This window comes from Mugil cephalus, chromosome 1 (assembly GCF_022458985.1).
Source record: "Mugil cephalus isolate CIBA_MC_2020 chromosome 1, CIBA_Mcephalus_1.1, whole genome shotgun sequence".
Lineage (NCBI taxonomy): Eukaryota > Metazoa > Chordata > Actinopteri > Mugiliformes > Mugilidae > Mugil > Mugil cephalus.
Window position 1 is genome coordinate 16,317,876 of NC_061770.1, and position 27,472 is coordinate 16,345,347.

General features: G+C 44.9%; 3 protein-coding genes across 6 annotated transcripts; 1 reads left to right on the forward strand and 2 right to left on the reverse strand.

Moving 5' to 3' along the window:
- Window positions 1-1,331: 1,331 nt before the first annotated feature.
- On the reverse strand, window positions 1,332-5,749 carry arf3a (ADP-ribosylation factor 3a). 2 transcript variants are annotated; one of them, XM_047590259.1, is made up of 5 exons: window positions 5,622-5,749; window positions 4,407-4,580; window positions 4,206-4,316; window positions 3,796-3,920; window positions 1,332-3,701 (listed from the first exon to the last, which is right to left on the reverse strand). In XM_047590259.1, the coding sequence occupies exons 2-5, from the start codon at window positions 4,552-4,554 to the stop codon at window positions 3,540-3,542; spliced, it is 546 nt and encodes a 181-aa protein (XP_047446215.1). In that variant the 5' UTR covers window positions 4,555-4,580; window positions 5,622-5,749; the 3' UTR covers window positions 1,332-3,539. The 2 variants fall into 2 exon arrangements, with proteins under 2 accessions (XP_047446215.1, XP_047446225.1); XM_047590269.1 differs by having other exon boundaries at window positions 4,407-4,569; window positions 5,622-5,681.
- A 476-nt stretch (window positions 5,750-6,225) lies between these two features.
- wnt10b (wingless-type MMTV integration site family, member 10b) lies at window positions 6,226-27,418 on the reverse strand. 3 transcript variants are annotated; one of them, XM_047590212.1, is made up of 7 exons: window positions 27,347-27,418; window positions 25,671-25,755; window positions 22,419-22,521; window positions 18,499-18,537; window positions 10,438-10,700; window positions 9,841-10,292; window positions 6,226-9,721 (listed from the first exon to the last, which is right to left on the reverse strand). In XM_047590212.1, exons 3-7 carry the CDS (start codon window positions 22,490-22,492, stop codon window positions 9,221-9,223), a joined length of 1,329 nt encoding a protein of 442 aa, XP_047446168.1. In that variant the 5' UTR covers window positions 22,493-22,521; window positions 25,671-25,755; window positions 27,347-27,418; the 3' UTR covers window positions 6,226-9,220. The 3 variants fall into 3 exon arrangements, with proteins under 3 accessions (XP_047446168.1, XP_047446191.1, XP_047446180.1); XM_047590235.1 differs by lacking the exon at window positions 18,499-18,537; XM_047590224.1 differs by lacking the exons at window positions 18,499-18,537; window positions 22,419-22,521; window positions 25,671-25,755; window positions 27,347-27,418 and adding an exon at window positions 11,313-11,498.
- Window positions 13,271-19,317, forward strand: wnt1 (wingless-type MMTV integration site family, member 1). The gene is made up of 5 exons (XM_047590247.1): window positions 13,271-14,206; window positions 14,526-14,631; window positions 16,475-16,728; window positions 16,918-17,183; window positions 17,276-19,317. The coding sequence occupies exons 2-5, from the start codon at window positions 14,531-14,533 to the stop codon at window positions 17,765-17,767; spliced, it is 1,113 nt and encodes a 370-aa protein (XP_047446203.1). The 5' UTR covers window positions 13,271-14,206; window positions 14,526-14,530; the 3' UTR covers window positions 17,768-19,317.
- Window positions 27,419-27,472: the final 54 nt, after the last annotated feature.

Consider the following 27,472-nt stretch of genomic DNA (forward strand, 5'->3'; position numbering starts at 1 on the left):
CACTTTGGTGATTAATTATTCACATTCTCAGGCGAGTTTCTGCGTCCAAAAAAAAAAAGCGGCTCAGATAAAGGCCTGACGAGTTTGGCACTTTTACAACACCGCCGCCGCCGCCGCGGTGTCAGCTTCAGTGTCGGCCTCGGTGGCCCTGTCCAAGGAGAGAACTGTGAGAGGGTGCCTGCTGTGGCCTTTTGCAGTTGCCACTCCCTTGAGAGATTGATGAATTGATTGTGGGGCTGCTGCCAGTGTGTCTGTGCCCTGGGCGAAGGTGTCCCGGTTACGGGTGGGAATCCCAGCTATGGCATCCGCCCTGGGGCTTCTATTGTGGCCGTCCTGCAGGGGGCCCTGGGGGCTGGTGGCCCTGGGAGCAGCTCTCACTCACATACTGCTGTCACACCCTTGGAGACACAGCGGCACTCACCCCTACGCCGACCCCTGATTGGCTGAGACTGAAATGACTCTCTGCGGAGGGCAGCAATTCCGCAGGGAAACTACCTGATTGTGCCAAACTTCTCTTGATGACAGCAGTTAGGAAAGGACAAAAGAGAAAGGCGATGTAGATCCATGTCCTTCCCACCTACTTGACCCGGTCTTTGCCTGCCTTTGTTCACCGCTACTCTTTCAGTAAACAAGCTTGTAATGTGCGCTGTTAATTAATCTGGCCTCACTCTTAGCTGGGACAAACATTTTCAGTCTAAAATGTCTAAAGTAATAGCAGTTTGACTTAATTTGGATGTTTAGTTCATGTACATACCTGCTTCTGTTATTATTTTACTCTAAAAGTCTAATTTACGTTGTACAGTTTTTCTACTTTTTTTATTTTTATGCTTGTTTAAGTGCTTTTCTTGTACCACTGAGCAAAGCGACCGGAGTCAAATACCTTGCATGTGCACACATACTTCACCAATGAAGCTGATTGTGATCGGCCTTCTGTGCGCTGTGTGATGTACGTGCAGAGTTTGGGACACCACGGTTGCTTCTTACTCCTACTCCGAGAGGAAGGGCAACTTTGCTCACCTTAAATCTGAGTTCAACACGTGTACGCACAAGAGGATATTATGACACGGTTCGGAAAACCAACTGTGGTCCGATGTGCAGCTCATGCAAGTGTAATGTGGAACACGAAACCTCCGGGCGCACACATAAAGAGGACTGGCTCTCCACAGCAGTGGCAGACATCTAGTGTCAAGCAGTTAAAGTTTTAAGATGTTTTGCATTTTTATAGATGCAAAATGTATTTGTGCCGTTTAAATTTAAAAACAAAAAAAGATGCAGGAGCAACAAAAGTGTGCAATGGCGAGCGACAGAAAGAAAAACAAGCACGGCAAATGTACGTTTTGGTTTTTTATTGATCGACGTAGTGCCAGAAATCATTAAATCATTCAACACTTTTGCACTTTCGCGTTTTTTTATTCTTCGACCTCAACTTAAATAAATTAATTTTCACCCCTTTCTGAGAACACATCATCGGTTGGAATGTTGCGCAGCCTCGTCTTTCTTCGGTCACAGTCTGCCAATCGTCTCCAAAAGAAGGGGTGATGTTTAACCGCAGCGTTACTCCGAGCGCATCAGCGTCACAGATCATAGGTGAGATACTTGACATTCTGGACATTCCTACAAACAGACCCGCTACCAAAGAGAAACGAACCACCGGCAAAATAAGGCCACAAAAAAAAACAATTTTCACACCGAACTGAACATGATAGAGGGCACGTCACGCACGCACACACAAGCTGCTGTCAGTATCTGCCTGACACGTTGACCCCAGTATCTACAGGTGTATCAACAGCACTTTAACCGCGAATAATACCATGGTATACTCTTCTCGTTACATAAACATATATACAATTTGCGCTTGACATAGAAAAGCATGCTTTTGCATATTAGGAGGTTGTTCGGTAAACTTTACACTTAACCCATAACATTTATTAGTACAGCATTTGTTCCAACCAGCAGCACTGATTTAGACTAACAAATACAGTCTGAGGAAACAGGCCATTATAGTTCACTTTTATTACAGCTCTTGTACAGTATTAACATGCCTTACGATGCAGTATTACTACCATCCTCTCTCCTGTTTTTCAGATTTTGTGTGAAAACTCAAAAAAAAAGAAAAAAAGAAGAACGACTGCGAAGCTGCCAAGTCTAGTTAGCAACGTAAGAATAAAATATATCAAAATAAATGATCACTGCATTCAAAAACACAAGGAGGAATAGACTTTTTTCTTTTTTATCTTTTTTTTTTTACTTTACACACCCATAAATGCATCGAGAGTTACTTTGTGCAACATGATACACACAGATTTGGTTAACACAAGAAACACACGTAATGCAAAGTAGGGAACGAACCAGGGCGACGAACAACGTGGACAGATACGGCGCGGCTGCAAAACCGATTTTCAAAACTGAAAAATGAAAACATTCAAAACCAATGTAAGCTCTCTAATATAGCCAATCACATGCTGTGCTGTACTCTCCACAGGGCAGGCCAATAGCAGCATTAGTTTATTTTTTATTTTTATTTATTTCTATAAGCCACAGAGCCGGTAGAGTGTGCCTGTTCTGTCATCTGCATCAGTTCGGATGGTCACACCTCGCCGATGCCACACAAATTGTTTTAACCCTCACTGAGCCAGGCGCGTTGACTAAAGAGCATATCTTTATTTACAGCAGCGGCCCCGCGGCACTTCGAAGCTCTGATACAAGCCCACGAGCCAGCGCTGGGATGTCTCCATGCAGATTGGGAAGCAGTCATGTACAAGTGATACTGAGGGGCTTCTTTCGTCACCAGCTGCCTTAGCGGTAAATGCAATAAAGGGATAGAAACCATGTGATGCACGAACCGATGAACAAACCTATAAATATGTAAAATACATGTGGACATATTCTAATTCTATCAGGTATGTAATTTGCGTTTGATAAAAAAATAAATAAAACGATACATCTAAATAAAATCTGAACAGATTTGAATAAAATCCAGCTCTGGAGAGCGTAGTTAAGTAGCAGTAAAAATCTCTGCGTGGACAATATATTACGACATTACACTTATCTGAGTATACTGTTTTTAAACAAAGCGATAGCACTCCCACTATATGACATTCTTTATAATTTACACCAAGCGTCTGAGGGAAGGCCGCCACCATGACGTCGTCACATTTTCTAAACAAGTCAAATGTCCGTGGGGGTGGCGAAAAAAAAAAAGAAGGGGGAATTCATATACTTTTACTGTAACATTATTATACCATTATGTTCCGATATTTAAGTGTTATAGGATGTGAATCACTTCGGTCAACTTTGACACCGTTCGCTTGAAAATGATTAAAAACGCTCACCACAGATCCAAAGTAGTCAAATGAATGAAAGTAAGGAAATAAAATATCAATAGTATTTTTGAGGGCGGGGAGAAAGCCATTGAGAGTCACCCCCTGGGAGCTTTTCAGCATTTCCTCTCTATGTAAACACAATGGATCACACTATAACCACTACCTGGAGCTGGCACCCAGGCTCTTCCCCACTTCTACTGACCGGGGGGGGGGCCCTCACTTTTTGTTCTTCAGCTGATTGGCCAGCCAGTCCAGGCCCTCGTAGAGGCCGTCCCCGCTGGTGGCGCAGGTGGCTTGGATGTACCAGTTGCGGTGGCGTAAGGAGTGCAGGCCCAGCTTGTCCGTGATCTCCGCAGCGTTCATGGCGTTGGGCAGGTCCTGAACAAAGTCAACGAAGGGGAAAAGGGAGTCATTCGGGAGCCTCGGGCTTCAGAGAGAGGGGGGGGGGGGGATAAGTGGGAGAAGGTTGTACCTGTTTGTTGGCAAAGACGAGGAGTACGGCATCACGCAGCTCGTCCTCAGCCAGCATCCTCATCAGCTCCTCCCTCGCTTCATTAACCCTCTCGCGATCGTTGCTGTCCACCACAAAGATCAAACCTGCAAAGGGGGAATTGAGCTCTGTTACACTAAATTGACTCGTATCCCTGTTCGGATTAAAAACCACATCATATTGTTGAATCAGGTTTAATCATTGCCCGGGCTTTCAAGATGACTAAGACGATGATAATTTAAAACATTCGGAGCCTGCGTGAAGATGACCTCATCTCAAGGATTAGTCAGATGTGCCCTCAGGTGCTGGGGGCGAGCAGCAGCACCACGGAGGCCTAGTCAAATCCAACATGGCCGACCGGTGCATCATAAGAAGCTGTCGACATAGCTCACCCTGGGTGTTCTGGAAGTAGTGTCTCCAAAGGGGACGGATCTTGTCCTGGCCGCCCACGTCCCACACGGTGAAGCTGATGTTCTTGTATTCCACTGTTTCTACGTTGAAACCTGCACACAAGGCACAAAAACATAAGCTGGACGAACCCCGAGACAGATGCGTCACCCAATCTAACGCTCATTTATCCTTTCAGCACGCACCGATTGTGGGGATGGTGGTGACGATCTCCCCCAGCTTCAGCTTGTAGAGGATGGTGGTTTTCCCCGCGGCGTCCAGCCCCACCATAAGAATCCTCATCTCCTTCTTGCCAATCAGGCTCTTCAGCAGGTTCCCGAAGATGTTTCCCATGATGACCGGAGGCAACTGCAACAAAACTGTTACACGGGGAGCTGAAAGGACCTTTTTTATACAGCAAAATAAACTGCCGACCACATTTAGAAGGTCAGAACCCACACGCATACAAAAGAAAACATGTGGCGAGACAGTGGCTCTTCTAAGGCAACATTGCCACCTCGTTACGGCTCGACGCCGCCTCGGAGGAAAGCCTGTAAAAGCTTACTTCACACCTCGGCGGGCGGCTGACCCGGCTCGCTTTAGACTGAGATGGCTCACTGGCAAAACCAGCCGCCATGCTGGATCTCCACTTTCATGCGGTGCAGAGTGACCACCTTTCTATGCTGCTGTTTGCAGGCGATTCATGATAAGTGAAAGATCAATTACATAATAAGACACATAACCTGTGGGAATGTGTCATGCATAGAACCTAGTGCACAGAGGTAGGGGAGAGGCTTTGGATCTCTGTGGATCTTCAGGGTATGGGCCCTTTAACAGGCCAACTGTGTTGTGCAGACATATTATGCCTGAGGTGCACGTATAATGCACAGTGTGTCCCTCAGAAGTATTTTAGCTGGTGCTGTGACTGAGCTAGCACCACGTCCATTCATTCATTCATTCATTTCAAACGCACAGGCAGTTAGCTGCTAGCACAGCTTGTTACAGCTGCAGTGGCCGCACATCCATGTACATCTGTCATAACGCGAGGTGAACACGACTGATGCTGCAGTCCAAGCACCCGATGAACATCAACCGACGTTTTTACGAGCTTGACAATTATTCCGTTTTAGTCTGCAAGCTATATTACTAGCTAAAGCCTTCTGTATTGTTATTATCATGAATAATAATAATCTCCCGGTCAGTTTTTGCTGCTATAATCCCCTCGAACAGTCACGACAAGCGCTCCAGTCGGCCTGAGGTCGTCGATTAACGGCGGTTCATTTACAAACAAGCGTTTCAATGCATTTCAAAAGCGATACATTTTTTTTTTAAATTTATATATATATTTTTTTAATTAAAATAAAATAAAACACTCGCGCATCTATGAGCATTTTCACCATTTGCATCTCATTCACACTCACCCGTCAACGGCAGGCAGGACACCAGCTGGATTCAGGCAGAGGAATGGATGATAGTCTCGCGAGGAGACGCCGCTGTGAAACGGCGTGTTCTCGCGATGGTTAGATTTCCGAGACCACCTCACGTTTGTCTGTCGGGATGACTTGTGCAGAGCCGGGAACGTTGCAGGAGGGCAGCAAGTAGTTTATTTCTCTTTATAAATAATCGTAAAAATGAATTATTTGTAACATCAGCATCAAATGATTTGAAGCTTAACTCGATTTTGATAAGTTGAAGGCATATTTTAATTTACATGATTTATGCAATGTGCTCTCTGTGGCAAGAATACTGCAGAAATTCAAAGATGTCACAAGACACCCAAGAAGTAAAGCAATAACAAATGTAAAGGAGAGTCTGCAGGCGAACATGCTTGAATAATTAACACAGGAATCATCTTGATGAATAAGTAAATGGCTGACTGTAATAGGATGCCAAGTGATACTTCCTGGCAGCAGGCCTCTGACTGTCACAGATAATGAGGCGGCAGGAGGCAACAAATCATCAACTGAATCAAAATTCAGGTTTAATCCTGTATGGTATAGGCTTTTTTTTTTTTTTTTTTTAAAAAAAAGGAAAAAAGACAGCATGTATTTCAAGATGTGGTGTGATCGATTTATATGGTTTTCAGGTGATGATGCTTTGAGGGATTAGGAGGAAACGTGACTTCCCTCCAACGTGATTTTTTTTTTTTTTTCCCTTTCGCCATCATCGTCTAAAAATGTGATTAGACGACACGCCCCGAAACCAAGCCCTGCAGCCATAGGTGAATCCAGCATCTGCCGGGCTCTTCCTCCCGGTTGCGTGTCAGTCAGCGGTCCGGTAATAGATGTGTTTATCAATTCAGTGGTGAAGGCATAAGGAATAAAGAGGGTAGCAGATGTTTGCAGCTGCAGACCAGATTATGGGGTGGAGTGGATGGTGGGGGAGCGTGCCGAGTTTGTGTGCGCGGGGCGTTTGGAGAGGGTTACAGGGGGGTTAGAGCGGGCTCGGGTGGTGGCAGGAGAGGTAGGGTGGGGAGTTATGACTTAAAGGAGCCTTTCCTCTGAAGTGTCTGCCAGCGCGCACCCCAGCAAACACAATCACAAGTCTCGTTGGTTCTGCTAGCTGAACTAATGAGGGCCTGCACGTTGAGGGCAGGGGCTTTGATGTTCTGGGTAGCTGGCTCCTTGTGTTTTCTCTCCCGCTCTCCTTTTCTGCCTGTCCCACATCAAAAAATGAAAGGGGAGTTGAGAAGCAGATGTTTTGAGGCATGTATTTATACCGAGTACACTTTATTCACCCCCTTCTCCGTTCCCCGTTTGTCCTCCTCCTCGCTCCTGCATCTCTGCTGTACGCGGAATAAGGATCTATCTGCCCATCTTTATATCCAACTAAACACACTAAATCGCCTTACTTTATACATATAATCACGCTGTCACTCAAAGCGGGTAACTTTTATCTATCCCAACTTCCTCTCTCTGGCTGCCTCTCTTTAATTTCGGCCCAGTCTGGATGTCATTACTCGTGGGGGCAGTCAATGTGTTGCTATGCATGTGTCTCATGTCTGCAGCGATGAGGGGGAGAATGGGAGAGAAAGAAAGAGGGAGAGAGAGAGAGAGAGAGAGAGAGAGAGAGAGAGAGAGAGAAAGAGAGAAAGCAGTCCCAGGCTGTCCACCAACCTCTGTCTCACACATGGGAGAAACAGTGACAGGAAATTCCCCTTTGCAGCAGCAGCTCCAGGGTGAAATGATAAAGGAATGAAGAAATACAGGCCAGAAATCCAGGCCCTTATCGTTCCATACCGCTCGCCGTTTTTACTCCGTCGCTAAATACCAAAAAATACAGAAGAGTCAATTCAGCCACTGGCACTGCCATTCCTCGGGAGTCAGGGGATATTTACCAAAGTCCATACAAACAAGACTTAATTGGCATTAAATCCTATGTGGCAGGAGAGGTCTTCCCGGCAAGCTGAGCACGGAGACAGTTTGGATTGTCTAAGTTATCCAGGAATGCTGCGATCATAACTCAAACGGTGACATTAGCATTTCGCTAAATCTACAGTTTTATGTGCGCGCATGAGCAAGTGTGTTTCTGATTGCGCACCAGTGCCAGCTATTGTACATGTCTCGGTACATGAACGCGGGCATGTATTCGTGTGTTTATTTTTGTGTAGTCTGTCGCCCAGGTAACAGGGATACGGCGTCCCAGCAGCACGTGGTTCAGCAAGTCCCTTCCTTGGCTATGAACTCTGGACAGATGATCCCCTCAGATGCTCGCACAGCAAAGACTGGTATAATCAACCCCACTCTCTGCTCTCTGGATGCTTCTCTCCCGTAATAAAAGTCATACTTTAAGGAAACAATATCCTGCGGCCATAAAAAGCCCTTCTCTCAGCATGATGTGGCCATAAAAAAAAAAAAAAAAGGGCTCTCACCTCCCAAATCTGTAGCGCATAGACCTTACCCCCCATTTACACAGCAACAGACGCACACACTCCGACGTACACACTCCCGTCAGCATCATTTGGAGACTAAAGTAGGTCCATCTCTCACTTTGACATGTGCTACATGTGGGAAGCATCTAAGGAGCGCTCGGACCGACGAAATGGACAAAAGGCGAATAATATCTCGGGCTCAGACGTGATTTCACAGGAAACTGACACACGTCACATTACAGTTATAACAAAAGGAAGCATATTTCTGTCATGATACAGATATGAAAAACATGACCACTACCAACCATTCTCATTAAGCATTTACTATTGTTACAATTATATAAATAAATCCGATTAGTTTTTTTCAGTGTAAAAAGGAATCGAAGGACTGACTTTGTTTCCAAAACTGACCTTTTATCTATTTTCCCATCTTGAGTTTTACGAGTACACAAGCTGTGGTGGGCTTATAAAAGTCCCGTGTGTGCTTTCAGTCTTCCCGCTGCCGTGAAAAAGCTTTCGATCGAATGCATCAGTCCTTCACAAACACAGTCCTCTGTCTTTTTTTTCCCTCTATTAGTAAAAAACCTTTGTCTAGAAAGACTCCCACATAAGTAATGTTCCCCTGCCTGATCAGTTCCAAAGAGACTTCACCCTCCTGAACCAGCATCGGTCTGTCGTACACTAGAGGCAAAACGACAGGCTCTAGTACAACAATAATATTAATAATAATACATTTACAAATATACACATACATATTAAAATACACAGCTACTGTACAATAAGATAAGTCAGAGTGTAGACGAAGAGAAATGCTCATCAGCCGGTCTCTCTTTTCTGGGACAGAGTAGATGGGGTACATGCCGTTTTCATGGTTGAGAGGGCAGCGTCTAAGCAGACCATGGCAAGACAAATGACATGAGTCACCTCTTCAATCTCTGACTTGGCATTTCGAGAATAACAGCGGCTACAAAGAGAAAATAGATCCCAGATGATGGACCAAAAAAAGGAAAGGGGCGGATAAACAGATTCTCTGAAAGAATTACACAAGGAGCAAAACAAAAACTCGAACAACAGGAGTGGGCGAAGGGACAGGCTCGCCATCTTGAGTCCTGTTTCGGTAAAAGCATCGGAAACCGGGAGAGCGGGGATCTACTTGCACACGTTGACCCACTCTGTGAGACGACACTCTTCGCACAGCACGTAGCAACACCAGTGAAATCGGCAATTGCAGCGCTCGCTGCGAGTCTGTTTCAGGATGTTGTGGCCGCGGCCGCAGCACAGGGAGCTGCAGCTGTCTGTGCTGTAGCTCGTCTTGTTGCAGATGCGTCCTTGCGTACCTGGAGAGTCTATGGACGCGTCGCGCTCGCAGAAATCGGGGGACTTCTCGAAGTACACCAGCTCCCTGGAGATGCTTCGACGGCGCCCCCCGTTGAGTCCCCCCGTGCTTCTGCTGGCGCCGTTCAATGTTCGAGAATTGAAAACCCCACTGTTTTTGTTCTGGGAGTTGACAAAGATGGCCGACAGGAACTTCTCCTTGAGCAAAGATCCCACAAGCCGGAACTCCGGAGACACATGCCAGCAGGTCTTAAACTGACAGCTCCCCGATGTGCCGTGACATTTGCACTTCCTCGTCATGTTGTCCGTCACTATCTGTGTAAAAAAAAAAAACATAAGTGACGTAAGCAAATCAGAAATGCAGCGACTGCGGTGATGATGTACGTGAACATGACTGCTCTCTAAGAAACACAGTGGGCGAGGACATTATTCACCTGTCGCCCCACGCGGTTGTTGTGTATCTTCATTCGAGCATGGATGTCTCTTGGAGACCCGCGGGAGTCGAGCCAGTCTCTCGAGAAACGGTCCCCAAACTTGACATTGTGACTGCAGCCCCCCCACTCCCAGGTGTCCTGCATAGAGCTTAGGTCATCGGGTAAAGGCTTGAGGAGGGCCGAGGGGTGCGTAGAACGCAGGTTAGAGGGCAGGTTACCATGGTGACCGTTTAGCTCCATGGGCAGTGACCGTGTTAGGTCGAGGCCTACTCCACCCTTCTGCAGGGTCTGAAGCTGCAGCTGTGTGAGTTTCAGTCGAATCTTGTCATCGTCCTGGCGACGTTTGGACTCGCAGCCACACCCCCGTAACTTGCCCATGCTGCATGCCGAGGCCACAGAGTGAGCCACACCCGCTGCCAGTAAGGCCAGGGAGAAGGCGCTCTCCCGAAAACCTGAAGGAGAAGGAAAAACACACAGAGCTGAAGATGTTTAAACGTCACAGCTCTAAAAATGGCATTCATCTGTGGAGAAAACAACCTCTCCTCTGATAGTTTTCGCCCATAAACACTTTGACTGTCATTAGCCTCAGACTCTTACCCCTGTTCAGAATTGTATTGTGGTGAGGCTGCTTGCCAAGGCCCTCCAGTGAGGAGCAGTTCCAGCGCTGGTCCCGTAGCTGGTGCTGGCATTCATGGATGGCCACCTGGATGCCCTGCAGAGCAGATGCGGTCACATCAGGGTTCCGCACACACATCCGCATCTGACGTTTACTGAGGCCTGCCAGCCTCAGGCACACAGAGTTGGGGGTTAGCACTGGATCTCCTGCCACCTTCAGGCTGAGAATGTCATTACACAGCACCCTGTAGGGAGAGAGAGGGAAAGAGAAAGACCAAGAGTTGGTGGGGGGTGTCATCAGAGCTGGTCAGGAGTCCATTAGTCAAATCTAGAAAAGTATGTGGCAAAGGGAGGGAGTTCGGAAAACTTCAGAAATTCTAAAAAAAAAAAATTAAAAATTAAATACCAAACCAGTAAAGATTTAAGAAGAATATAAAACAGAATGAATGTCTACTTTATGGCATTATATAAATACCCCCCATAAAATGGATGTAAAAGTATTTTCAACTGTGCTGCTTAAGGCAGGGAAAATATGATTCTGAACAGATTATCCAGTTGAAATCAAAAACAGATTTAAGATCCAAATACATCTCACGGAGGAGTAACAAGTGAGTTTCAAATCTCTGCTGTGACAAAAGTTAGTTCAGAAAATTGTAAACACTGATTTCAGTGTTTTAATATTGCACTAAATCAGCCTGTGAAATCAGAGGCAGATGTCCCACGCTTTAACTACAAATGTAAAATATTCGTTTAAATAAGAAACTATACACAATCAACTCCCTCAGCTCGTGCCGAATCTGATGTAACCACAGCCCGCATGTAACATCAACTCTCCTGGCGCTCTCAAGTGCACTTACGTTAATGCAGGTGACATAAGTGCTGCTGCCAAAATCAGGAGTTGGTCCCAACGGAGTTTGTCTGATAGCTCCATTTTGTTAAGCGTCTGTCGGTTCGTGACATTAAAACACTGGTAATGAAGTCCCGTGCTGAATAAGAATATCAAAAGGAAGAAGAGTGCAGTATTATCGATGCACCGCCAAACGACCGAGGAGTGAAGACGGAGAACAGAGGAGCTCGGGGGCGAGAGTAAACGGGAGGGGGAGAGAAAGAGGGGAGGGGAGTAGATGCCTCTACAGGCGGCTGTTTGTGAAATATTGGCCAATATGAAAGTTGGATCACCAGTTGATCATTGTATAATTTGAGAATGCGATTATTGGTCCAAGCGTAAAATGACGTCTCCAAACGTTTACGCACGAGAATTTACAAAAACAATGAGGCACAACAGTCTCAAGTTTAATGGGCCATTTAAAATACTGGATCTTATAAAGATATTTAATAGAATAAAAATATGTACGTGGTGATTTATGCAGTTTGTCGGTGAGTTTGGTGGATGGGCATATTTGCATTTCTGAACAGAGCGAAGAAAGAAACGCTCGGGAAAATGAAATATGGAAAGTCAACGCAGATTGTGTTCATAAAAGAGCGAGTTATTTTAAATAATGAATGGGGGAGGGTAGGTCTGCTGGTTCCACTGTACGACAGGGAGGCAGCAGCAGGCAGGCGACTCCGCTGACAGACCCTCCAACAATACTGTTTTTAGTCATGTGGTCCCCCTTCCTCCCACCTCCATCAGAGCGGCTGTTCTTCATTGTTGTGTTTGAAACAACTTCACTTTGTCAAGCTTAAGTCTTTATTTCAAAGTAGAAAATTATATGCATAGGGGAGTGACAGATTGGATTTTTTTTTTTTTTTTTTTTTTTTGTAACCCGCATTGTGTATCTCGAGTTCTGGCGAAACTAATGGAAACTCCTAATTAAGGATCCACTAAATCGTACGTGTGATGTAGAAAACAAAACAAACAAAAGCAATTTTTTTTGAAGCATCTCCATTATCTTTTCAAATCTATTTTATGTGGTTAGTAGTGACTAGGCCTATATTGAAGGCGGCTGCCGGAGGCCTTCAGTGGCATCGAATCAATCAGTATATTGATCTCATTTATCTAAATTAAACATAACACTCGCGCAAACGCCGCTGCTGAAATCGAAAGGTGTATGTGTGCTACTTTCATAAAATTAAGTTAAAACCCCCCTCGAACACGGTTCGCTTAGTGACACCAATTCATCTAATCTCCTTCCATTCCCTAAGCTGCAGCAATGAAAAGTGCATTAGCATTCTGCCTTGGTGTGTATATCTAAGTGGCTTAAAAAGTGATTTGAAGTTGATTTGTATATAAAAGGCCCCCTTTATCCGGATTGAAGCTCTAATCTGCTCGGTGTCGCATGACTGCTCCAGGAAACCCGTTTGAGCACCTTCATATAAGGCTAGAGTATAAACGTAGGATGGCTGTCATTAAAGCTTTTTACAAAAGCCCACTTCCTTTTACTGTCATCTGAGGGAAAGAGAGAGAGAGAAGAGAGAGAAGCGGAGAGAGGTGGGGAGTAAGGGAGAGAGATTATTCAACCTACAGCCGCCGCAGTGACTAAAGTGGGACATGCAAATTAGTAGATAAATGTCATATGATGAACCAGTATGGAGAAGTTTGGGGACATTTAAGCTTGCTCCCAGTCTGGGGTTTGATGGAGGTGCCGCAAAGTGACTCAAGCTGTGATTACACTGGGCTACGCTGCGTCGAGGGAGGTCTGCAAGCCAGATGTTTGGACTGGTTTGCATCCTTACTCGTCCCCCTCTTTTCCTGGTTCATCATACATCAAACTTCTGATTGGTGGCCATATTTCATCTCCCCCGCGTTTGAAAAATATTTAAGTAGCCCAGCAGGCAGCTTGAGTAATAGGACAGCTATGAGCTTAATATTACTTCTATGTGCATTCGGCTGTGCGTGTGTATGGTGCCTAAGCTAATATTAGAAACTTGTTTTTTTTTAGTTGTGATATTACAAAAGGAAAAAAAAGGGTTTTACCGGAAAAAGGGAAATGTACAGATATGGCCTTAGTCATTGCACATTTTGAGAGCGCACTTGGAGAGAGGAGGAGATGCGGTTATAGGGAGTAGGCTAATCCAACCGCCGGGTAAAAAGGGCAGTTTCAGATGGCTCATATTCCGCTCTAACTGTATTGCACCGTGACACCAGCTTTGAGCAGCGACGGAGCACCACAGCTGCCGTACCCACAGCATCTGCACCAACACATCACCACTGCTCCAGGGACACCACCACTTCTTTCCGCAAGGCTGGACGCGGAGGCAAGCGCACACGGCCAGTGGGAAAATACTGTCAGGCGCGAACTTTTTTTTTTTTTTTTCTTAAATAGCGAATTGATTCTGTGATGACCGTGAGATTCCACAAGTAATATGCGCAACAACTGCCCTATTTTTTTCTCTTCCTTTCTCCTTACTGCTCAGTTGTGTTTCCTTATTCATTGTGCTCCCTATGAAGAGCATTAACTATCCCTCCCTCCAATCCTATTGAAAAGGCTCCGAAAAAAAAACAGAGGGAGATGAGAGCAGCAAATCCCTTTTTTATTCCCCTCGTAGCGCTCAATAAGAGAAGAATGTGTTGCCTATCAGTCACCGAGGGGATCAAGTCTTCGGGACTGTCCCACGCGTTCAATGCGCCGTGCAAAGCATCACTGAGAGAGACAGAGTGAAGAGGACTGCAGCAGCAGCAGCAGCAGTAGCATCCTGCCTTGGACACTTCACATCATTCAGCAACCTGTCTCCACTCAAGATCCATCTAAGTCAATTAGGGCTGCCACCTTCTCTCACCTTTCAAGTCCTCTCATCGGACTGTGGCGTGGTGAGTATATATACACCTTGCAGTTTTGGCATTTTGATCACAATTGAGCCGCTGATTGAGAAACAATTAATCACTCAAATATTCTGATGCGAGCACCAACCAAGGACTGCATGCATTACTAGACATTTTTTCCCACTCTTTGCATTTACACCGATTTGTTGCTTTTAGGTTTATTTTTATATATTTGCACATTTGAGCTAAGATTAATAACTGTCAGTGATATTTAGAACAAGACTATAACTTAATTTGAGTAATATCTATGATAATAATTTTTAAAAAATTGAAATGGGACCTTTTCCTCCTCATATTTGGACTGAAGTCACGATGAGGAGCCTGGCGCTGCTGTTAGGGGTGAAAGCCGCTTGCATCCTTCTGGTGTCTTCGCTCTCAGGCACAGTGGCCGTCAACAACAGCGGCCGGTGGTGGTGAGTTCAGCAGATATTGCATGTGACGATGCACTGACTCAGTCAGCAGCATCCTTTAAAGTTAATTATGGCAGAAACCATTACAGTATGAGTGGCGTTTTATTGCGACACCAGATTCCTCGCAGCATGCTCGGAGTAATGTGTTAGTTTTGGAAGAGTTCACAACTTCTGTTTAGGGGAGTGAAAAAAAAAGTAACCGCATGGTATTAAAACTTGTGGTATTCCCCCCCACCCCCTTCAAATTGCTCCACGTGAGCGCAACAATAAACTATTTAGCTTATTTAAATTGAATGTACTGGCAAAACTTGCTACAGCATATTATTTAACAATATACGAATTACATTTGCAATTGCAGTTTTAAAATTTAGTCTAGATTTACTTTCTCTGGCTTCCTCTTTTTTTTTGGACAGTGTGGTTTGAACATGAGACAACATTTTTCAGCCCAATGTGGGATAAATTAAATACGGATTTATTTTACAGCTAAAAGGAATCCTATACGAGATCTTATCCAGGGTCCTGCAGATTTAATACTGTACATTCCCTTCCCATACTACGACTCTAAACTAAAAACAGCCAACCGCACCTAACCTTGTCATAAAAAAACTAAAATAAAACCTCTACAGTTTAACACATTGCCCTGCTTTTTTTTTTTTTTTTTTTGAAAAAACTCTAAACTGTGGGTTTGATTTGTTGAGGTAACGATTTAACTAAAGATTTTTGCGGTGCCATTAGACGGACAGTATTTGCGCACAGCGGCAGCGCGTTTTCAAATATTTCAAATGTCAGCTGAACGCCAAGAAAACAACCAGTAGAAAAAAGAAAATAATAACAGACACCGTTGAGTTTTTGGAAAAGAAGAAAACATCCAAAAGACGAGATTATTATTAATGCTCTGCAGGCCTGACCGCACCACCGTCTGGGTCAAACCTCTAACAGGCCAAGACTCGCCCGCTTTTCCGGATGATAATGCTTAACAGGAGATACAGCCATTGCACTACACATGAATCAAAAAATGTTGACACGAATGTCTCAGAGTGAATCCAACATAAAGTGGAAAATTATACAGCTGAAACACACAAGAATGCTCCACAATGGTTTAATCCCTGCCCAAAAATATGTAGCCGAAGGAGCACAGGTGCCATGTTTGGACACAATTATTTCCTCACATCAGATGATGGGGAACACATTTGATTGAATTATACATATTTAAAAAATATTCCGCTTAGTTATTTGTATAATATTGAGTATAACAGACCATAGTTTACCGTCTCTTTCCTATTTTGGGCTAAAATATGTTAATATCTATTGTGCAGCGACTTGACTTTTTGACTGGATGGACATATTTGTTGGTGAGATTGGATCTCGTTTCCCAAACCATGAGTCATACTGTCTTAAAGAGGGTTGCTCACTTGAAGGATAACTTCCTGAGTGTGCTTTTCCCCTCAGCCTCTGCTATGATACTGTCTTTATTCTGACAGAAGAATAACAGATGCTGAATATTAAACAGAAAAATATGGTTATATATTCTAATCATGAATCTGACAGTTAATTGTGTCTTGTCCAAGTGATTTATAAGGAGGTAAAAATAAAACAGCTTCATGTTAGCTGCCAAGTCGGAAACCTGCACTGTGGCCCAGAGACTTACTGTCTCCTCATGGTCTTGGAACAGCACGTGTCACTGTTTATTGTTGTAGCGCATACTGAAAACTGTAATTGCAAAGGCATAGCCCCCGCGGGAGGCCAAGAAACATCAGTTTAAGATTTCAGAGGGTCACCTGAGGAGCTACATGCATGAAGTGCCAGCTCCTTGACTCCGATTTCCCCTGTCCTTGTGTTGCGGCAGGGGTATTGTTAATGTGGCTTCCTCATCCAACCTCCTCACCAACTCTAAGAACGTGCAGTTGGTCCTGGACCCAAGCCTGGCCCTCCTGAGTCGCCGCCAGCGCCGGCTGATTCGGCAGAATCCTGGCATCTTGCACGCCATCGCCGCTGGGCTACACACTGCCATAAAGGAGTGCAAGTGGCAGTTCCGCAACCGCCGCTGGAACTGCCCGACCACCCACAGCCCAGCAGTTTTTGGCAAAATTGTCAATCGTGGTGAGCCTCCCTTGTTTTTGTCACCAGGCAGTATTTGGACAATTCTGGGCAGGATGTAATGGAATCTCTTGTGTACATATAAAAGGCTTTGTCCGTAAATACGTTCCAATTTTTTGGCAAGAATTGACAAATCCAAGTCTACGAGGCTGGATGTGGTTCTGATGGGAAGTTTTGATGTTGTATCTTCAGGTTGCCGAGAGACAGCATTTGTATTTGCCATCACCAGCGCGGGAGTGACCCACGCTGTGGCTCGCTCCTGTTCAGAAGGAGCCATTGAGTCGTGCACATGCGATTATAGACGGCGAGGTCCCGGAGGGCCAGACTGGCACTGGGGCGGCTGCAGTGACAATGTGGACTTTGGCCGGGTGTTCAGCCGTGAGTTTGTGGACTCCAGTGAGAGGGGCAGGGATCTGCGCTACCTCACCAACGTACACAATAACGAAGCAGGCAGACTGGTAAGGTTATGACACTTCAACTTGCCACATCAGTCAAATGCTTTTATATCTCACATCCTGCGATTCATGGTTTCTGGTCTTCCTCCCTGCAGACTGTGTCATCAGAGATGCGTCAGGAGTGCAAGTGCCACGGCATGTCCGGCTCCTGCACTGTGCGTACCTGCTGGATGCGCCTGCCCAGCTTCCGTACAGTGGGCGACTTCCTTAAGGACAGGTTCGACGGTGCCTCCAGAGTAGTTTACGCCAATAAGGGCAGCAACCGTGCCTCCCATCGAGCAGACCCCCGACATCTAGAGCCTGAAAACCCGGCGCACAAACCCCCGTCTGCCATGGACTTGGTCTATTTTGAGAAATCACCGAACTTCTGCTCCTACAACGGAAAAACGGGCACTTTGGGAACTTCTGGGAGAACGTGCAACAGCTCTTCCCCGGGCCTGGATGGATGTGAGCTGCTTTGCTGCGGACGTGGGTTTAAGACCCGGACGGAGAGCGTGACCGAACGTTGCCACTGCACGTTCCACTGGTGCTGTCACGTCAGCTGCCTGAACTGCACCAGTACACGAACATTACATCAGTGTCTATGATTGAAGGCGGACAGTATTTGGGCATATATATGAGGAGCAAAGAAGAACTTCTTAGCTAAACACGTAGTCGGCTGACAAAGCCACTAGCACGCAGGTGGTTTAAGATGTTAGGTAGAAGCTAGACAAGCTTCAAGGCGGGTAAACTGATACAGGGAACTTTCTGGCACAACAACTCAATCAGTGTTTTTGAAAGTAGGAGATGGGGGGAAAAAGCACAAACATGTGAACAGGGTAGGTACAGAGGGAGTGTATGTGCTTGCTCTTTGCCTTTAATGCTTAACATTATCAAGTATTTAAACACTCGTCCACATCCCGCAAATGTTTACACTGTGGATAAACAGAAGCAAAGGGACAAAGGGATGTGGTGGAGGATTGATAGATGTAACCAGGTACTACTAGAGACTTCTTCTCCCAGGGCAGAAACTGGACGCAATGTTTCACAGATGTTTCTGTGGCCAGAGAGCCACAAACATGTGCTCTCATAAACTGGTGTAGACCTCTAACATGAGGGAGGTTATTTAAAAAAAAAAATCGTAGTTTTCTTTAGCTGAAGTTTTCAAATGAAACTGTGAGAAGTTTATCTCCAGGGAGAGGCTATCAGTTCCCGGCTTGTGTATTTAGGACCTGGATGCAGCCCAACCACTTCTAATTTCCTCACTACATTTGCCCTTTTTGTTTAGCTTTCTCTGGAGTGGAATACACCTCGGCCCTGAGTTGCCACTCTGACTTACCACAGGATGGTCCTGATGTTACATGAATGGTACCAGTTCCTACCAAGAAAAACAGAAACTGATTGAATAGATCTTACTGAAGCAATGTAATTTGAATGTATTACCAATACACTGAATACCGCGGCATGAGTAGATGTAGATTAGCAAACCTGAGGGTCAATAAAATAATAACAACTGTGACCGGCGGAGTATTAGCATGCTCTCAGACGTACATTCACAAAATATGCTAAATTCATGTAAATGCATGCAATTATTCCAGGTTTAAAGTAGGCAAATTGTGTATTACTTCAAGTTGGCTGTAAAAAAAAAAAAAGAGAGAGAGAAAAGAACCATTTAATTTTGAAGAGTATAGCTCCTGCAGGAAAAGAATCATTCTGTATATCAGCTAATAGAACCAAAATGCTGTAAATATTAAAATATCTGAATATATTTATAAAGACGTCACTTGTATGTTTGCTAAATGATTTATGTGCCTGTCAGTGGCTGGAGAATACGCGCTATCATCAGAGTCAGGACATGTTTTGATCATATGGCGTTCCTATTTTGGTGTAAAGGTAGCAGACAAGAAGCAGACTCTTATTAGAAACTGAACATTATCTCTTCTTTGCTTTGTTTCCTGTAAAAACACTTGTGTTTGGTCATGCACTGATTATTTACATTTTTTTTTTGTTTAAATTAGTGTAAATACAAAATATTTATTTCTGAGGATTTTTATACTGTTATAGAGAAGTAAAAGTTTTTAGATTTAAATCAAAAGATTTAGGTTTCAGTTGGTTTTGTATTGTATGATAGAACAATAAAGTCTATATTTTTAATTAAGCTGCCGCTCTGAATGCGTCGCTGAATGCGTCGCGAGATGCTTTTATGTGTGTTGTAAGTTTCTGTGTCTGGGAGTTTTGACAACGGACCAATTGAACATATAAGCCTGTCTCTGGGTGTCCTCTGCTTAATCCTATTACCACCACCAAAGCAGCCTCTTTCTCCAGTGCACAAAACATCCCTGCATCTGTACTACCCACCACGGAGACAGACCCCGCTTATCCAGCCACATACATTATCTTATACAGTAAAAGAACAGAATGCATTGAAGGCGTAGTGTCATTTGCTTAATGTCTGAAAGAAATATGAAATGTAATGAAAACCTAGAGTCTCCTCCAACGCCTGGCAACCTGACTAACCACAGGAGTTTGGAAAGCTTCTTAGCCCACCACAGTGCAGGAGCAGGCAGGGTCACAGAGATAGAGCACGGCAGAGGCAAAGCAGCAAGTAAAGGCAACAAACATGGACTAGAAAGTCTCTGAATTAGTCTCGACATCACAGTAGCGTAAAACTGCAGAATCACAAGGGCCTTTTTTTTTTTTTTGCCTGTGGCATTAAATTAGAGGGAGAAGTTAAGTAAGAAATTGGTCAGCATCTCAAAGAAAGCTGAGATTTTAATTCGCTGCACTCTGGTGGGGATTAAGAAAACAGAAAAAGGAAAAAATCAGAATTGAAAGTGAATTGGAATACGGCAATTTAGGAGGCCCAATGAGGCGGAGGGCGTACGAAAACAGAAAGACGAGATGCGGAGAATGTATACTGATCGCAGACAGGCACATCTGACCTCCGCAAACCGGTAATCTGTCTTTTATCACTGGAGAACAGGGGTGAATGTGCAAGAACACGATATGGCTTGCGGTGTAGTGTTGACAAATTGAGAGTAAAGTCAGGAGTTTGGAGAGTAAACGTGCACACAATTGGAAAAAGAGACAAAGAGGAAATCATGGGTGGAAAATGAAACAAAACGAAACAAAAGAAAGAGAAAGTGGGAGATCTATTAAAATCTAAGTAGAGGGAAGGCAGAGTTCAAATCCCAGGCATGAGAGTGAGGTGGGAGAGTTGGTAGAGAAAGCGAGTGGGGTGGGTGGGGTTGGTTGGGGGGCGGGGGGGGGCGGTGCTGCCTGTGGGAGTGCTGAGGAGTCAGTGATAATTAGCTCAATTAGTGACAAAGGCAGTGTAATAAATACCGACTTAGTGTCTGGGTCCCTGCTGGCCTCTCCCTGCGCAGCCTGCGATGTGGCCCTGGCCTGACGGACAATTCATTAAACTGACAAAATACCCCACCGTCCAGGCGTGACGCAGCGAGTTAGCCCCCTACAGGCCCTGCTCATTGTTCTAATTGTCTGGGCTGGAGTCACTTTGTGGCCGCCTCCTCTTTCACCCACCCCGCCTTCACACTCTGCCTTCAGAAAACCCGTGGAGCTAATGCCCCTACCTTACTCTGCAAGTAGGTGATCGGCAGGTTGGAAAAAAAAAAAAAAACAGTAAGAGTTCCTTGGGGTGGGGCTGCCGGGTGGGGGGAGGCAGTGGGATTAGCGAATGGAGGTTGCCTGGGAGTGCTGGGAGCAGCACTGATCGGAATGTAGGAGAGATGAGTCCAGAAGCTCGGATGCGGGACAAAGCGAGAGTTAATAAGGAAAGATTGAAGGGGCTGGCGACAATGGGCCGCCACCCGAGTCGAGATGAAATTGCTTCCGAGGATTATTGGGAGAGGGTGTGAGCGTTGTAGGGTTTTTTGTGTGAGTATGAGTTTGCTTGGGCGTTAGTGCTGCAGTGTGTGTGCAAGGGCAGGGGGAGCGCTGGATTGATGGCTGCCCCTCTGGTTGGGGAGCCGGGGACCGAGGGAGGCTAACCGGCTGTTCCCACAGTCTGTTCTGCTGCAGCCACCTTTGACACACGGGGCTGCCAGGCGGCAAGCAGGCAGCCATGGTGAGAAGGGCACAAACAAAAACAACAGCCCCGCTACACAAAAGTGGCTCTCTGTGGAAGAAGGAAGAGGAGGGAAGTGTGACAGTCGAGTATGAAAACAAGAATTAGAAATTTTGGTTTTGGAACCGGCCGGCTAATGTTTCGCCAATACGATAATAATATAATAAGATAATAACACATCAACAACAAGCTGCAGCTTGCTCATGATCAGGACGTGTACCGTATCGAATTGTTAGTTTTTTAATACTTTGGTGCTTACGCATACCAACTGTTACACGGTCAATTTTCCCATTGCGATATATTCATTCTCAATTTATTTTCAATTTTATCCGGACAGAAAGGCATATCTGGTCAGGGCGGGGGTTAATACAGCACTTTTTCAATTAAGCTGCCTGACAATGAGAAACACGGCTCGCAGCGGACCAAAGAATGATGGTGTCAACTCAAAGAGATTGAGCGAGGAAATGGTTTTCGCTTCCCCCAAACTGGTCTCCTTTCAACAACGCAGCAAACAGGTCAATCACATGCAGAGTTGATGGTACGCCATGATGGAGGCACAGCAGCTTCGTATTAAAATTCCTGCTCAATTGTGGAAAAAATGTTCGCCTGTTGGGTGGAGTTGGCGTCACGTTAAGGGGAGCACGATAAAGAATTTAGAATTGGGTTTGGGACACAGCACTGAATGACAGGCTAATGCAATTGGTCGTGATGGACAACGTGACGTGGCATGGGTCTGGCGGACGACGCGGATTTGATTTTCATGCTTGCCCGACATTTCATTGCAATCCTAGCCTTCGATTATGGGCCAAGATCCAATTAATTGGGGCCTTGTTTTTATAGGAACACCCTTATAAAGCTTGTGTAATAATCAGAAGCATTTGCGTGGTGCCATCAAGTGACCACAGGGCTATTATGTAATAAGATTTGCATCATCGCACACATATTACATGGAGCATTTTAATCAGCTAACCTAAAGTTACAGAAAACTATAGAAGTCGGTCAGATTTTTTGGGAAACTATGTGAACGGCATGTGTTCATATGTAAGTTTGTGCATATGCTCAAGCCACTGTGTGTGTGTGTGTGTGTGAGAGAGCGAGAGTGTGTGTGTGGGTGTGTGGATGGCAGCTGGGAGGCAGACACGGTCCAGGAGAACCATCCCCTAGCAACTGACCTTTTCGGCAGATGGCAGTTCCAAAGTAACAGCCACCCAGCATCACAATGGCCGTGGCCTCCTAACATCTCCATCACTTCATCATCTACCGGCCTGCCACAACCTGTCACGCAGGAGAGGAGAGGGTTATATTAATCCAACAAAAAATAAAGAGAAAAAAAAGCGTATACCTCAGATTTTTTTATTTTATTTCTCATGGTTCGCATTCTTCGAAAAAAATGCCCCGCGGAACCGTTCCCATATTCCCGGGGCGCGGTGGGGAGGTTTGATTTAGGAGAGACGCGGCGGACGCTGACACAAGACCTTCAGACGCTCTGCGAAAACTGCCGTTTTCCGTTGTTGGGTTTTCTTGCACACAGTGAATCAGGGTGGGAATGTGGACAGACCACTCGACCACGGTGAGCAATCAGTGTGATGTCTGCGGTCAGGCTCTGTGCCCCTATGGAGGGAGATAGAGAGCAAGCGCTGCAGTTAAGGTGGGAGGTATAAATGCTTGTGCATGTGCGCGTAATATGCCAGCGACTGCACGGGAACAGGGAACCTGCATGGGGTGATGATATATTGCACCCCCACTCTCTCTCTCTCGCCACACACACACACACAAACACATACGCACCACAATCTCTGGATTGTCTTGGCACGACGGCCTCCTCTCTGTTGGCAAATATTTTTGTGGATATTTAATACTTTTCTCAACCGCAATACTCCTCAGATAAACACCTCATCACCAGGAACCGTCGAACCTCGCAAACCAAACGCCCCAAAAGTGGACCTCGGTCCGCAGTATTGCGCAGGCTATACTTTGGCAAGGGCAATTATCTGACGAGAAGAAGTAAAGCTCCACACTCCTGCAAAAGGTAAACCTGTCGAGACCAGACATGGGACAGCAAGCGTAGAAAAGTGCCATGTCAGAATGGGTTCCTCTGGGATTAAGTGCTTTTGACGGAAAACCGTGCGTCAAAGTGCTACTTTCGACCAATTATATTTAAAGTATATTTAAAGGGGATGATGTGCAAGCAAACACTGTAAGACCTCTGGTAAACAGTGCTATAATGACAGGGAGAGTGTTTTGGGACAGGACAACCAGAAGTAGAATTTGTTTACGTTGCAGCTCTGAGATCCACATGAAATATGAGCAAAAACTGTGGTGGAATCCCTGCAACATGGCATAAGCCAGTGCATAATTTCACCTGTCAGCAGGGATGAAGCCTGCATTTATTCAAATCTAACACACTAGGCGGTGATAAATTGCATCAATATGTGTCGGGCTATATTGGATGTTAACACTTCTTCTCATCCAAACGCATCTCCGTGAAACTGTCTCGCACTGGATTTGAACATATTCCCGCTTTTATATCGCACAGTGCATTGTTCCCCCCTCCCTCCCGCTCCAGTGTGAGCTCATGTGTGCTGCGCAGTGAATTACGACTAATCTGCTTTGCATTTCACCAGTAAAGATCAGTTTGATAGTTTTACGATGAGATGGCCATTAACCGGACCACAACTTGCCATCTTTGGATCAATAAACAATGCTGAGAAATTTCTGATGGCATGCGGTAATTATCTGTAATCCAGTGTTACTGCTGGAAACAAAAGGAGAAAAGCTCAGTTTTTGGTTTTAATTACACGCTGTGTTTTACAGCGACAGTGGGCGAGGGCTCAGCACTGACACAGCAGAGGAGGAATGTTTATTTGCTGCAGTTTAGGAGCTGAGTGGCTTGCAGGAACTATGACACATTCCTCTGTCACTGGCTCTCCCGCTTGTGGACACACATGTGCACTCACACACACACGCACACACACAATGGTGCCCCGTGCAGTTAGCTCACGGCTACAACGACGCACACACAACTGTTCCCTTCGATCGCACACATCCAGAAAATGTGGCACCTCTGGATTTTGAAAGCGTGCCCAAATCGTATTCTCATTCATGATGACTTAGTCTGACACGACTTATTTAGGATTAATGCTTCCCTTATGTGACTTAAAGATGAATTATACACACCTTACTTCAGCATTACCGGGACCCCCGGCCACAAAGTGCGCCATGTGTTGCCGAGCTAATATGTGTCTGTGCATGTCTGCTGCGTGGCTGGCTCAGCACACCTCTCCATCTTTCCCTGTGCAGTCCGATCCATTATCCCCAGCATCTGGCAGCCAAAGCCCGTAAAGAAGACATTTCTCTTGGCAAGTGTTTTTTAAAGGCAGTGACACAGGGGACAGCCAACCACAGGAGCCACACATCTTCCAGTCTACATGCATACTGAGAACTGCTTGCATAAGTGAACCGCCCCAGTCTCCTTCTCTCTAGCTCTCGGCCTCTCGAAACACACATTTTCTCTCTGGTCCCACTCACACAGATACTGCTCCCACCCGCCCTTGTCTCTCTGCAATATACTCACCCAAGCTTTGAGGCCTAATCACTTCCAGAGCCAGAGATATCCTACAGAATGTGCCAGCAATCTTTCAATACATTTTGTACCCTAAAACATTTCTCCTGGCCCCCTAAATGAATATTGTTTTATTGTTGAGTGTAATCGTGGGACGGCTGGACGGACCCACGCTGTAGAAGTTATACGCGCTGTGTTTTTATGTACAAATGTGTTTCATTTGGTGACATTAAACACGGCAGGCTTTGACATAGTGTCAAAACACAGTGTCAAAAGTGCAACATTAAATAAAGAAACTAGCTCCGTAAATGTCATCATTTGGCGAAAAAAAAAAAGAGAGAGAGAGAGCGAGACCCGAACCCATAATGTTTTCTTGCAGGGGCGAGTATCGAAAGATTAATTGCACCCAGAGTGCACCTGGATGTGTCCTTGGTTGACACTCAGCTGCTGAATAATAAACACATTCTTTGCGTAATTGAAACGGCACAATAAGTGCATTAATTAATACCACGTGCAACGTGTTGCTCATTCAGGCTACAGCTGCAGTGAGCAGCTTCTCTGAACAGCATGCACGTGGGAAGAAATCTTTGTTTTACTTGGCTGCCATTCATGAAGTTTTCTGGCATCTGGTTCATCTAAACACAAATGGGTGTGTTCGCTTGATAGAATAATTGTTCTCATTTTGATAGGCTACCAGCTACACATCTGTCTCGCAGCCAGGACCTTTCCATCATAAATCATCTCCTATAGAATAAAACTTTGTTTGAACGCAGCTTGATTTACTTTGAGCTGACAAACCGTGGGTTCGCTTGGCAAATGCGAGTCAGGTGAATTTTGCACCATTTTGTGTCCAAGTGCTCACCTAGTTTTCATTGAGGGCGCCGTCTCTCTTGTTTGTAGCACATTTCTCTCCCTTTTCCTTCATCTTCGAGGTTGTGCATCCTCTCCTGTGAAGAAATGGTCAGATTAGATGATTATATCCCATTGAGGACATTGGATCAGTACTTCTGACCTATTTTAAATGTTTATGAGTTAGTTTTGAGGATAGGCTTCTCCATACGCCCCACAGTCATTCCTGCTGGGATTCTAACCCCACACCTTCTTGGCTTTTTTGAGCGAGTAATGCTAAGTAATCAGCCAGTCAAGCTTTCATCATGTGCAAGGGAAATATACACACACTTCCCAGTTCATTAGGAACACTAATGAAAGCAAATATATTCTAATACAACAGTCCTGCAGTAAATGGGATTACGCCATTAAGCATTAATTTAGAACAAATGAAAGAACTTGTGACTCAACTGTGTTTTCATTTTGGAGGCTGTGGTTTGTAGTACTACTAGAATTGCCTCTATTATTTTGACAACCCCATTTTAGACAGCGTGCTAGGCCAAATAAAAGAAACACTTTTCTGTTTAATTTAATACAATATACAGCGGCTTCTCCATGAACCAGAGGGCCAGTGGTTGATTTCTGTGTTCTTGAGCAAGACACAAAATCCCAAGTTGTGTGTCATGATCATACAGCCTTTCTGAAGCTGTTTCAATATAAACTGAACATTTTAACAGTCGTGAAGGGAGATTAATGCAAGAGTGTCACATTACAAAGAATAATGCAACTACTGCTCAACACGTCCTATATAGGTTCCTCCTAAACTAAACTTTATATTGAGTGTGTGTACACAGTATGCACATTTAGTCATTGTGTTTTTACCACTACGCAGCCATACCTGAATCACTTATCACTGTTGCCACATGCTAATAAATTTATGACAGCTCTGAGGGAAACAAACAGCAGCAATGCTCTGGCCTGGATGTTGTATGAGGCTTCCATCTAGTGGTACTAGCTTACAACTGCAATATCTTGGTTGTTTTTTTTTTTAAACAAAACAATATTAGGCATGCAAAATACACAAAGCGGGGCTCCGGTGGGAGATAATTGGTGCATTTTTCCCCAAAATGTAGAGCAATGATATCAGATTTTGTGTTAGCGGTTAGCTTAGCAAAACTTAGCTAACATACAGAAGACCACAAGAGCAGGGTGATCAGACGTCCCGGATTTCTGGAGACAGTCCCCGTTTTGGATGACCTGCCTCCCGGCCAAAGCTGTCCTCGCAAATGTCCCCGATTTTAGCGTTTTATGAGTGAAAACAAAAATAATAATAATAATGTTGCGCACAAACTATGGTTATACGGTAGGCGATAGGAAGCGGCAGTGAGCATGTTGCGCGCCGGCTATAACTATTACGGTAGCAGTTTAATTATTACATTTCAATATGAATTAATATGTGGAAGTAAATTAAACTTTAATTGTTCCTGTTTCTTCATTTCATCTTGATAACAATAAAATAAATAAATAAATAAATCTCTGAGCTGTAAATGTCCCCGGATTTCATTTCAGAAATTTGGTCACCTTAGGCTACGGCAAAAACTAAATTAACTACATTTATTTGGCTCCATGCGTTCGCGTTGGTAATGTAGCATAATGTAATCACGTTAGAATTTGCAGCTGTTGAAATAAAAGCTGTTATTGGAAAGTTACCTGCAGCTCCAGAGCAGCTCCTCTGGTTAAGTGCAACTGTTTGTAGCTGTTAGCCAGGTGTGCTAACATGAGCTCAACCATAGTTCAACAGGTAACTTCACTGACCTGGAAGCAGTTGTAAAAGAC